The sequence below is a fragment of the Juglans microcarpa x Juglans regia genome, chromosome 6D, assembly GCF_004785595.1.
Source record: "Juglans microcarpa x Juglans regia isolate MS1-56 chromosome 6D, Jm3101_v1.0, whole genome shotgun sequence".
NCBI classification, from domain to species: Eukaryota; Viridiplantae; Streptophyta; class Magnoliopsida; order Fagales; family Juglandaceae; genus Juglans; species Juglans microcarpa x Juglans regia.
Genome location: NC_054604.1, coordinates 20503831 through 20517080, shown reverse-complemented (window position 1 = coordinate 20517080; position 13250 = coordinate 20503831). Strand labels below are relative to the sequence as shown.

General features: G+C 36.5%; 1 protein-coding gene and 1 long non-coding RNA gene across 8 annotated transcripts; one reads left to right on the top strand and one right to left on the bottom strand.

Moving 5' to 3' along the window:
* Positions 1-4362: 4362 nt before the first annotated feature.
* On the top strand, positions 4363-13026 carry LOC121234676. Of its 7 annotated transcripts, none has more exons than XM_041130725.1 (10): positions 4363-4426; positions 4606-4665; positions 6330-6572; positions 10072-10314; positions 10420-10658; positions 10757-10966; positions 11092-11184; positions 11275-11370; positions 11448-11975; positions 12728-13026. In XM_041130725.1, exons 3-9 carry the CDS (start codon positions 6353-6355, stop codon positions 11805-11807), a joined length of 1461 nt encoding a protein of 486 aa, XP_040986659.1. In that variant the 5' UTR covers positions 4363-4426; positions 4606-4665; positions 6330-6352; the 3' UTR covers positions 11808-11975; positions 12728-13026. The 7 variants fall into 7 exon arrangements, with proteins under 7 accessions (XP_040986659.1, XP_040986660.1, XP_040986657.1 ...); XM_041130726.1 differs by having other exon boundaries at positions 4364-4426; positions 6325-6572; XM_041130723.1 differs by having other exon boundaries at positions 4364-4468.
* On the bottom strand, positions 5635-9564 carry LOC121234678. Its single transcript, XR_005934435.1, has 2 exons — positions 9522-9564; positions 5635-5774 (listed from the first exon to the last, which is right to left on the bottom strand). It is a non-coding gene; the product is annotated as an uncharacterized LOC121234678 (long non-coding RNA).
* Positions 13027-13250: the final 224 nt, after the last annotated feature.

Sequence of the window (13250 nt, the reverse complement as noted above, 5' to 3'; positions counted from 1 at the left end):
ATGAAGAATTGTAAGGCTAATATAATATTGATGCATTCAAAAGATAGACTTTTATTGACAAGAAATGATAACTGCGGTCTTGAGTGTGTAAGCGCTGTGTAATTATTTTGAAAAAAATAAATAAATAAGGGACTCACATAAAATAAAAATTAATTTTTTAATAGTGGATCTCATCATTTTTTAAAAGGATTGCACGACACTTGCGCACTCTACGACTGTATATCTCCTTAGACTTAAAAGAGCCTATCAATGAATGAATAGTAATTTTGTTTGACACTTTCTTCTTCCACTTATGTCCCTCTGTACAACCTCACAACAATTATCGTCTTCACAAAATCACCACACAACAGAGCAAGTGAGACGTAGAGGCTCGTCTAGGCATGGAGGAGCAGGGGAGGCACCGTGAAGGGCTGGTGGTGGCGTCGTGGGCTGTAGGCGATAGATCTAGGCCATGCGACAGCAAGAACCTGTGAGATAGAGATAGACTTTGTGAGAGAGGGATGCAGATTGGGAAGCTGCATCGTGGGTGGCCTCATGGTGGCAGCTAGAGGTGGCATACGACGGCGTTGTGTTGGTTCTATGACGGTGGATCTGAGATCTCATGAAGAGAGAGTGAATGAGAGGAGCTGGGGCTTTGGCTGGAGGAAAGGAGTAAGGGGAGAGGTCGTCAGTGAGGGAGGAGGCTGGTGGTGGTGGTGGTGCGGTGGCGTGGGGATGGCTAACGGAGGTGCTACGAGGATAAACTTGTGCATTGGGCTAGGGATGAGTTACGAGTCGTGGGTTCCATGGAAGTGGTCCATAACATGAGGGGAACTCAATGATGGTGCTTGGTGGAACGGGGGCTGAGCCGCGGTGGTGCAAGGGTGGAGAACCTGGTATCGAGACCCATTTCGGGTTGCTCGCATGTAGATGAGGGAGGAGCTGCACCGGAACACTGTCAGGAGTTTTATATAATGCCAATCGAGGCCCAAGTCGCCCCAGGAAATGACTCTTTCTCCATCGCAGCCTCCCTCAGCTTGGGATCCCTCCTTAGCCCACCAGCTTGGGAGCCATATGCTTAGGAACCACCTGCTTGGGAGCCACCGGGTTGGGAGTCACCTGCTCGGGAGAAACCTGCTTGGCACTTCCTCTACCTGGGACTTACTAAGCTTGGGAAGTACGGCTAGGGAACCATCTCAGGAAGCATGGCTCAGGAAGCATCTTGGGAAACGGCTGCTCGGGACAGACCCTTACTTTGCTCAAGAGACACTTGCTCGAAGATGACTTGCTTGGCACCCCACCAGCTCGGGACAACACCTCAGTTTGCTCTGAAGTTACTTGCTTGGTACCTCATGATCTCATCGGGACTCCTCTGCCCAGGATTTGTTAAGCTCGGGAAACAAATGAAACTTAGCTCGGGATCCCTCCTTTGCTCTGCACCTCTGCTTGGGAACCTCCACCTCCACTTGCTTGGGAGATGACCTACTCGGCACCCCACCAGCTCGGGACAACACCTCACTTGCTCTAGAGTTACCCACTCGATACCTCATGATCTCCTCGGGACTCCTCTGCCTAGGATTTATTAAGCTTGGGAAACAAGTTCACGCACGAGGACTCTATACAACGCCGATCGAGGCCTAAGTCGGCCTAGTGGGCTGGGAATGATTATTTCTCCCATTCCGGCCTGTTGAACAATTTTTATCGTATCAACAATAATAAAACAAGACAAATGTGTCTCATGCATTAATAGGAGTAAAAAAACAAAAAAACAAAAGAAACAAAGCAGCTGGCGTGCTGCACATGCACATGCACATGCACATGCACATGAAGGAAACGTGAACTTGGAAACAAAGCACGCCAGGAAACGTGAACTTGACAATGTGAAGGGAAGGCTGCTCTGACAATCACCAACGGGAAGGTGAATAAAAAAAAGACAGAGAGAAGGCTGTCGTGATGATCAGGTAAAGAAAGAGGAGGAGAAGGAGGAGGCACTGAGAGCACAAGCATTAATTTTGTATATATATAAAAAAAATTATATTGAATTATGTACCTATAAACTAAATAATAATAAAATATAATTAATATTCACTGTAAATTCTATTATTTAACCTATGCTCAAAAACACCAATTCCATATATTCAAATATTATCAATTTCATATATTAAAATGAGTAATTTTATCAATAAATATTAACATGTGCTAGAAATATTTTGTATCATTAACTTAATACAAATTTTATATTTTAAGAGCTGCTATTGAAATGGTAGGAGAGAGAAAAAATAGTAAAATAATATTTGGAGAGTAAATAGTATTTTTTTTAAATTTAAAGAAATACTATTTATAGTTATGTAAAATTTTAAAGATACATAATTTAATATAGATAAATTTAAAAAGGTATTATATAAATATAAAAATAAATATAAAGATGCATAACTCATTCAATGCTCTGAGGCAGTGAACGAGAAAGGAGATTGACTTGGCCAAGCTCTATAAATAGATCACGTACTGCACGAGAGACGGGAGCTCAGCAGTCGGTCGAAAAAATATATATTCACTAACACACATTTCCTTAACTATCAATATTTTTCTTCTTTTAAATAGTGTTAATGTTTATTTACGTGCAATTTTTAGAATTTATTTTTTTTAAATATATCTAGCTAAATTTACAACTAAAGTTGAGGATGAAATCTCATTGAAGATTATTAATATTATTTATGAGATTATTTTTTCCTTAACTATTTATATGTTTCACGATATATTATTTTTGCTTCATATTAATTGAGAGAGATAAAATTCTTTACGTGAGTTCGATCATATTTTTCTCATGATCTAGAATAATCTTAATCAGTTGAGAGACTGATTTATAGTTTTGTTAAAAATAAAATCTAATCTTTTTTATGATTTGTTTTAACAGACATAAGTGATAATTTGATTTAAAAAATTTTGAGCGAATAATAACATACTTTAGATATTATCTTAAAAAATGAGAATTCAATGATGATATTTTTTATGATAACAAGATTGACTTCTAGATTATCACATAGATATTCGAGAGAGAATAAATTATTATAAATAGAGAAACACTACTTTGCTCACTCATTGTGACCGCTCCATTTAACAGTTTGGTAATTTTTTTTTTTTACTTAGTGATTAAGGAAGTGATTTTAAGTGTATTGATTTTTTTTTATTTTTTAAAAATATTTAAATGTATTAAAAAAAAATATAAAAAAAAAATTTTACATTGGACAATACGCCCAACGGTCAATATGGGGCGGCATAGTAGTCACACCCTTATAAATATATTACTATGAACTAATGAAGTGGATCCCAAAATCTTAATTCATTCTCCATTAATAGTTTATTCTTTGTTTAGATTAATTTACATTCTTAGAATTTATTTTACTTCTTTTTATTGTGATTAGTTTATTAATTCTGAATTTCTTATTTTATTTTACAACTTATCTTTTTGAACTAGATTAAAATTTATTTGATTTATATTTAATTGATTTCCTACGTTTTTTAAAATTTATATAAATTCGATTTCATTCTTACTAAAATTATACTTTAATACGATTGGTGCAATTACAATTAAAAATTCATAACAAGATTAACCACAAGAACAAAACAGTAAATAAACAAGCATGAAGTAAAAAGTTGCATGCCTAATAACATTGGTATTGGATTAGTCAAATATATTTTTATCTTTAAATTTAACAAATATCATCCATATTTACTTTACATTAAATTAGTTAAATTATTTTCATCCAAACTATAGACTACAGTAAATCTATTATTCTTTTTAAATATGAAAAGAACTATAACAAGTCTAAAATTATTTTTTGATATTATTATATTATAAATATGAGAATTTTTATTCATATGAGATTTTACCATCTATATATATATGAGATTATTATATTATAAATTGTTAGATTATGAAAATAAAAATGAATAAGATTTGTTGGAAGTTATTGGAGATTATAAAAATAAAATAATAAAATATAAATAATAAAAAATAATAAAAAATAATAAAAAATAATAAAATTTTATTATTATAGAGAATGTGATGACTAATTTAATATAAACTTTAAGTTTTAAATGATTAATTAAAAGTAAAAAAATTATATATTAGTTAAAATTTAAAGAACAGTTAACCAATCTAATACTAATGCTATAATTGAAGGTGCACAAGCTGGTTGCCTGATTCAGGGCCCACAGGCCCGGCCCATCTTCACCCACGTGCTTCGCTAGAGTTCAGTTGAGCTAAACTTTCAGTAGGAAGTACACGGCTCCCATCCCGAACCTTCTCCTTCAGTCTCTGAGAGACCCCGATCCTTGTCATTGTGTACCAAACCCTAGATCGATCGGCATAGTTACAGAATAGTACGATAAAGCGGTCCTCTCTCTACGATATTCATCTCGAACTTCTGATTTAGCCCTCTGGATGGTCGATCTCTCTTAAAGGATTCTTCATTCCGGACTTCTTCCGGTCTCTCCCCCCCCCTCTCTCTCTCTCTCTCTGCGTGTCTACCTCTCTATTTCTCTCTCTGTCTCTCCTCTCTCCCTAGATGCGTATGTAAAATTTATGGTTTTGCTCCTAATGGAAATTGTCATAACGTAGTGCAGATTTGGAAATCTGTGGTGGCTCGCAGTATCAAGATTTTCGAACAACTTAACCACGCTCAGGTATGGATTTCTGTTTAGCACATATGCAAAGCATAGTTTATTCATGAATTGTGGGGCTTTCTTATGTGAAAGTATTGGCCATTTTTTGAGATTCAAGTCATTGTACCTTCAATAAATCTGTAAGTTATATCTTGTATGGTTGTGTGTATATTTCTCCTAATCGCGTGAACGTCTAGCTTTATTTTTCTTTTTTAGCTTCTGTTTTATCAGTATATGTTTTTCCTTGTAGGGAGAGAGATTTCTGCGAGAATAGCATAACCAAGAGCCCGAAAAATAACTCAGTAATCGTCAATCTGTTCATCGTACTCTAGACATAAATTATCCGATTTGTTTATTTATTTATTTTTTTATAAGTAATAATTTTATTTAAAGAAATAGGCATAAGCCTAAGTACACAGGACTTATACAAAGGAAACACCTACAACTTCCAAAAACAAAAAGAAACTGACACCAGAAAACTAAAACAGATGCAGAAAATTATCCGCCATTACAAAAGCTTTAGCCCAAGAATTCAAAGTACTCAAGAAAAAATCCCTGAGATCTCCCAATGAGTGTTCTTTATCTTCAAAGCATCTCCCATTTCTTTCAAGCCATATGCACCACATAAGACAAGGAGGAATCATCTTCCAAACTCTTGCCGCCTTCTTACAGCCCCTCAAACCCTTCCACCCTACCAATAAATCCACCACTTCTCTAGGCATTATCCAGTGTAATCCTGTCCAACTCAAAACCTCATTCCACAAGAATCTTGACACTTCGCAGTGAAGAAAAAGGTGATTTACAGATTCTCCTTCCCTTTTGCACATGACACACCAATCAGCAATAAACAGACCTCTCCTTTTAAGATTATCAGTAGTCAATACTTTGCCCAAAGAAGGGTTGAGCTTTTTTTCTAATCCCTAATCACCAAGCTGCTCTACTCCTGTAGTTATCTGGATTGAACTTAAAAATATTCTTTTCTTTTTATTGTGCATGGGATTGAAATGTGCGTGGCCACGTGTAACCATCATTGTTAGCATATAGGCCACTTTACTTATTCATGTTATGAAGTTATGAAGTATGCGTTAGTGGTAACCCCAATAGCAACTGCCCTTGAACAGGGACTTTTTCTTTCATACATTGTTACTTTGGGCTTGGCTATTGTATTGAATGGGACTAGTTTTAATGACTTTTATGTTGTTTTCACAGTGCTTAGCTTGTAATTAGGTTCATCTCCGGGATACTTCCTGTGTACTTGGGCCTTGCCTAATTATGTGGATTAATAAATTCTTCTTACTTATATAAAAAATAATAATATTGCCTTCCTCTACCATGGCTGCCTACTGTTGTTCAAATGTTTGTCTCATGGATCATTTTTGCTTTTTTTTTTTCTTCAAATTTTTTTCTCTTTTCGTTTACAGATGTTTCATATGATTTAATGGTTGACAATCAGAGGATATGATGCTGCAAGTTCCTCTAATGTATATGTTGACTATTAGTTATTTAAATAGATTCAAGTCTTCACTTTTAGAATATCAGCCAAGAGTCATTTTAAGATTTAGGTTGGGAGATTAATTTAATAAGCATGGTTTGCTTTTTAATCCTCGAGGTTGCTGGTCAGTGCTTGTGTATGAATATAGGGGAATAAACTAATAAGCCATTTTTCCTCTTTGTCATAAGTTTAGGACTAATATCCATAGTATTGACAATGGGGAAATCCATAAGAGGAAGACGGAAAGGACGACGTGGACGCTATGGAAAAGCATCAATAGGTGAAGGCAGAGGCACACAGGCACAACCTCCAGTATTGAATCTGCGAGATACTGAAGTGGACACATCATCAAATGATCCAACTCAATCACCGAATGTTAGCCTAGATTATATCATGGATGATGCTAATGAGGCCCATAGGAGTGTAGATATTGAAGGTAAGCTGAAAGTTTGACCCTTATTCACAGTAATATTTATGGTATTTATCAGTTATCAAAAAATATTTATGGTATTTATTCACTTGGCCATTTCTGGTCACTTGGTCAGGTATGGATTTCTGTTTAGCACATATGCAGAGCATAGTTTATTCTTGAATTTTGGGGCTTTCTTATGTGAAAGTATGGGCCATTTTTTGAGATTCAAGCCATTGTACCTTGAATAAATCTGTGAGTTATAACTTGTATGGTTGTGTATATTTCTCCTAATCGCGTGAACTTCTAGCTTTATTTGTCTTTCTTAGCTTCTGTTTTTATCATTATATGTTTTTCCTTGTATGGAGAGAGATTTCTGCAAGAATAGCATAACCAAGAGCTCTAACGATAACTTAGTAATCGTCAATCTGTTCATCGTACTCTAGACACAATTGTCCAATTTGTTTAATTTCTTTTTTTCCTAATCCCTAATCACCAAGCTCTCTACTCCTGTAGTTATCTAGATTTAACTTACAAAGATTCTTTTCTTTTCGTTGTGCATGGGATTGAAATGTGTGTGGCCACATGTGGCCACATGTAACCATCATTGTTAACATATATGCCACTTTACTTATTCCTGTTATGAAGTATGCATTAGTGTTAACCCCAATAGCAACTGTCCTTCAACATGGGCTATCAGAAAATCAAAAGAATTGATGCTTATCAGAATAGGATGACTCACTAGCACGGTTGTTGTTGCCCAATTATTTCCATATTTTGAGAACCTTTTGGCCATTGTTGGTTCAATATTTGTTGTTGTGAGTTCATTTGTACTCCCATGCTTGTGCTATTCGAAGATTTTTGGTTTTCTCAATGGTTGGAGCAATAGTCTCTTGGGTGGTGTGGGAATAGTAGTATTTGTAACTGTAGCAGGATTTTTAGGGACCTATATCTACAACAAATATTAATTTTTGAGGCCAAATCTTTTGCGGGGGAAGTAGTTTTGATTGCAATTAACACCTAACTCTAGTGAAAATCAGCTCGCCGCATGATTTTGTGGGTAAAAAAGGTGTCAGGTGTTATGAATTGCATTTGAATATAAAAAGCGACCACTTTCTTTTTTATCTTCGGCAGGGACTACAAATATTCGGCATATGATGTGGATTTCTCCCACACCATATGCCCCTCTTACTTCATTTGAGCACCAACCTCCCCAAATTCTCCCTTATTTAACATCAATAACATTCCTCCAAAGAGCATCACCTTCCTGATGATACTGATATAACCACTGTTATTAATACCGTACCGTACCGGCCAGTACGACCGGTATTTTCTGTTCCGGCCACTAGGCCGGTACAGCTACTATATATATTTTGTACTGGCCCAAATACCGGCTGTACCAGCCCGTATTGGCCAATATTTCGGTCTTAATTTTTTTTTTTCATTTTTTCACACTACCAAGCTCATTTTTTGACCCCCAATTAAGACTAGGCTATTTATAATTTATATATATATATGTATTTATATATAATTTATTTATATATAGACTATTATTTTGAAATATAATTTATATACATATATTTATATATATAATTTATTCATATATCGACTATCCCGAAACGGTACCGGTATCGAAATATTTCGTTCCAGTGCCTTGACCGGTACGGTATTCAAAACATTGGATATAACCATTTACCTAATAGGGCATTATTGAAGGCTCCCCCAAACCACAACAAGATAAAGGGGTACAGATCTTATCCCACTTAATCAAATGAAATTTTTTCTCATCCTCTAAACCTCCCCACAATAAATCACGAAAAATCTTCTCCAATCTATTTGCCACCCCTGCAACGAAGGAAATAAAGATAGAAAGTATGTTGGGAGGTTGGATAACATGCTCTTGATTAAGGTTATTCTACCACCTTTGGACAAATAAATCCTCTTCCAACCCGCCAATCTACATTCGATCTTTTCAACAATCCCATCCCACATTGCCTTGGATTTATGAGAAGCCCCCAAGGGATGACCAAGATACTTCATGGGCAAAGATGAGACCTTGCAGCCCAAGATAGCCAGCCAATTCGCCAAAATTATTAACCAAGCCAACATGAACCATTTCAGATTTCGATAAATTCACCTTAAGGCCAAAGACAGCTTCAAAACGAATCGAAAGGGCCCTCAAGGAACAAATCTAGTCGGGATCCGGCTCACAAATAATCTGGTATGATATTTGGTGTGGTGAGTTGCTTTGAAAGTTTGAAGAATGCTTTCCCTTCTCTTTATAGGATTGCGTTGGATAAGGGTGCCTCATTGGCTGACAACATGGACATTTCTACTGGTTCTCTTCAATGGTTTGTGAGGTTTATTATAGCTGTCCAGGATTGGGAGGTGGGGGATATTACTGCATTTTACAGTGCATTATACACGCTGAATGTAAAGGCTGGAGGGGAGGATAGGTTGCTTTGGACTCATTCGGAGAATAAGAACTTCTAGGTCAGATCCTATTATAAGGTTATGTCAACTCATTCTTCAATTGCTTTCCCTTGGAAGCGTATTTGGAGGAGTAATGTTCCTCTCAAGATTGCTTTCGGCTGGCTGGCTGGCTGGCTGGCTGGCTTTCCATGGAAAAATATTGACTATCAATAAGTTGAGAAAGCCTGGCCTTTACATAATAGATTGGTGTTTCATGTGTAAAAGAAATGGTGAATCGGCGGATTGTTGTCTTCTTCACTGCGAAGTAGTTAAGGCTTTATGGGATGAAATCTTCACTAGGCTTGGTATTGCATCGGTAATGCCTAGGAGGGTGGTAGATTTATTGCCATGTTGGAGAGGAATTCAGGGAAATCGTCAAATTGCTGTTGTTTGGAAGATGGTGCCTGTATGTTTAATGTGGTGTACTTGGAACGAGAGGAATGGTCCCTACTTTGATAATAGGGAACATTCATCCGGAGGGCTTAGGGACTTTTTCTTTCATACATTGTTACTTTGGGCTTCGGCTATTGTATTGAATGGGACTAGTTTTAATGATTTTTATGTTGTTTTTCATAGCGCTTAGCTTGTAATTAGGTTCATCTCTTGTATACTTCCTGTGCACTTGGGCCTTGCCTAATTATGTGGATTAATAAATTCTTCTTATAAAAAAAAAAAAAAATTCTCGCCTTCCTCTACCATGGCTGCCTACCGTTATTCAAATGTTTCTCATGGATCATTTTTGCTTTTTTTTTTTTTTCCTTCAAATTTTTCTCTTTTCGTTTACATATGTTTTATATGATTTAATGGTTGACAATCATAGGATACAATGCTGCAAGTTCCTCTAATGTATATGTTGATTTTTATTTATATAAATAGATTGAAGTTTTCACTTTTAGAATATCAGCTGAGAGTCATTGTAAGATTTATGTTGGGAGATTAATTTAGTAAGCATGGTTCTTTACTTTTGAATCCTCTTGAGGTTGATGGTCAGTGCTTGTGTATGAATATAGGGGAATAAACTAATAAGCCATTTTTCCTCTTATCATAAGTTCAGGTCTAATATCCACTGTATTGACAATGGGGCAATCCATAAGAGGAAGACGGAAAGGACGACATGGACGCTATGGAAAAGTATCAATAGGTGAAGGCAGAGGCACACAGGCACAACCTCCAGTATTGAATCTGCGAGATAATGAAGTGGACACATCATCAAATGATCCAACTCAATCACCGATTGTTGGCCTAGATGATACCATGGATGATGATAATGAGGCTCATAGGGGTGTAGATATTGAAGGTAAGTTGAAAGTTTGACTGTTATTGACAGTTATATTTATGGCATTTACTCACTTGGCAATTTGTGGTCTTTTGCAATTAATGATATTGGGGTTTTGTTGATCAGATGTGCCCACTCGAAAACGTGGTCGGGGACCAGCAAAGGGCACGGAGTTTGAACGCCTCCGTAAATTTGGAAAGATACCCTTAAATATTAAGGATGGACAAAGAGGTCCCTCGTGCGAAAATTACAACGTCTTTTCTGGACGAGTGACAACGATTGTGAGACGTCATGCCAACATGAGGCATGCAAGCTGGACCATGGTACACAAAGAGGAGAAAGATGAGCTCATTGATCGTGTTCGGGTACCATGATTTATTTAAGAAAGGTTGCATATATTTTTTTTATTAATGCAAACCAAAAGTCTTACAAAAAAGGCTTTTCTCTAATATATGATGCTTAGGCTGACTTTGTATTGGATTGGACACAAAGTTCCCACCGTGAGTGTGTGATAAACACACTTGCTCGAAAGTACAATGCATTCCACTACCTACTGCGCAAGGTATATCTGGGTTATGAAACGCACGAAGCGGCACTTTCCGGTGGGACAACCTTGGTGGAGAAGCCCGTATGGGAAGTGTTATGTGAAAGGTGGTCAAGCCAAGGCTTCGAGGTAAATATTAATGTATATTAAGTTCTTTCTTTGTGATAACTCAATCGTTATGATTTTTATATGCTTGGTGCATTGATATCCTTTCCCTAAAATGATGGAAGTAATGTTCAAAAATTAAATTACAGAAGCTGTCAAAGAGAAATAGAAAAAATAGGCAAAAACAACAGATCAACCACACAGGTGGTAGGAAGTCATTCGTTAGGATTATGGAGGAAAAGGTAAGTTCTAAGTAGTACATTCATCTATTAAAGGAGTGAATTTTCGTGCCTATGTTATTGGAATACCTAACAAAGTCTTTGATGATAAAGCACGAACAAGCCCCAAATTTGGTAGCTTTTTATAAAGAAGTGCATTGGTCAAAGAAGAAGAGTAGATTTATTAGCGAAACAGCAGAACACAATTATGTAAGTTAAATCTGTTGATGTTTATTAAATGAAATCCTCTTGTACAATTGTAATCGTGTTCTTTAATGGTCATGTAGAATCTGATGATTGAGAGGTTGAAGGAGAGAGACCTGGATCAGAATGTCGATGAAGCAGCTAATGCGGTGTTCAAGGAGGTTTTAGGACAGCGATCAGGTTATGCAAGAGGTCTAGGCTACTCTGTTACACCTGAACCATCTCTTTCATTGCGCAACAATAGGGATTATCAACGCATTAGCAAGGAGAATGAGAAGAACAAGATTAATGCCGATCTATACAAGAGCCAGCTTGAGGCATTGAAGACTGATTTACTAGAATTCAGGAACCAGTTTCAAGACTTTGAGAAACAGATGAACACTCGCTTGATGGAATTGCAGTCTCAGAGGGAGTCTCATAAAGAGACTCCAGTCGATGTCTAGACATCCTTTTGTATGACATGATGCATGTTTTTTATTTTTTGAGCTTTTGAAGAAGGTTGATCAGCCATTTGATGGGGATGATGTCATTGTTGGTCGCTTTTTTTGAGCAAGTTAGGATGTGGCAAGAAAGGAAGTGACAGGAAGGACATGCAACCTTTTACCAGACAGGTGGTCTCTAGTCCTTTTGTAGGCTTGGTCCATACATGCTTAGTTATACCCCTTTATGCGCTTTATGTCCTGCCATGCATTTAAGTAAATAGAGTAGTAATCATTTGATAAATGGATAGGGTTGGTTATGGATACGATTTTTTTTTTGGATAAATAGGATTGGTTATGGATACTTAAGATAGCATCAAGTGTGAATAGCTTGTTGAGCATTGCATACATATGATCTGGAAATCATTAAATGAACCATTATTGCTATTGTTATTATTGGACTTGGAAACTACACTGAACTAGTGAATCATGTTTGACGCAGATGATTGCAGTGAAGTTCAACGGTAAAATATGGCCATATCTACTGTATTGTGTTGGTGTTGAATGGAATTATCAAAATGAATTTTATGCAACCTCCTGTTTGGTCTTCTGTAGGAATTGTCATAATTTTTCTCACTCACTACCCTGTGAAAGCTCTCTCAAATTGGTTCGGTCTCTCTCATTAAAACTATGTCCATTTATAATTGTTCTTATTTATATTGGTTGTTATACTTATAAAAGAAAAACCCACTTGGTTGTTTAAAATTTTCATTCATTGTAAAAAAAAGTTACTTTATATGCTAATAATATTCTGACTCATCTATAAGGGTATCAAGATATTGGTGAGCCATCTCCACTTACAGTTTGTATATTCTGCTATATTAGAAATTAATTATTATGAAGATCAACTAAATGGTTGGCATTTTCTTGATATCTTTTTGCAGGGCAGAATAGGAATTGAAAGAGACTACTGCTAAAGACAGAGGACTGCCCGAGGGACTTAATGAATCCTATCTCAAGAGTTCAAGCCAAGACCACTACTGCTGGCGTGAAGTAATTGAATCTGTATGTACGAACCAAACCAGATGAAGTTACTTTAATTTGCACATGCAATTCTTGCTTTTTATTTACAATGGCTGATAGTCAAAACCAGGTTTCATTGTTAAATACTATTTTCGCGTGCATCATGTTTAGTGATGACAGAACTGATATATAAATATGTGTATGGAAGTGCTTTAGCCAATGTTGGAGTTGATATTAGCAAATGAAAGGGATAGAAGTCATTTTCCACGATCTCTCTTTTGCGGAAGCTATCTTTTAGCGGCAGCATCGAATCGTCAATGGCAGTTTTTGCGGCCAAAGATGCTGTCATTAGTGCTCTTTTCCACGTCTCTGACTCTATGCAGGAAATGCATCTGCGTAGCGTCGTAAATTGCAAGTATAGGTTTTATAGGTTTTATCGGCGAT

What these genes read in the sequence shown, in the direction of transcription:
- LOC121234676 (XM_041130725.1), top strand. Translation starts at nt 6,353, where the DNA reads ATGGGGAAATCCATAAGAGGAAGACGGAAAGGACGACGTGGACGCTAT. An exon ending in TTAGGATTATGGAGGAAAAG is followed by an intron (nt 11,185 to 11,274) that starts GTAAGTTCTAAG and finishes TTGATGATAAAG; the next exon opens with CACGAACAAGCCCCAAATTT. An exon ending in AAACAGCAGAACACAATTAT is followed by an intron (nt 11,371 to 11,447) that starts GTAAGTTAAATC and finishes ATGGTCATGTAG; the next exon opens with AATCTGATGATTGAGAGGTT.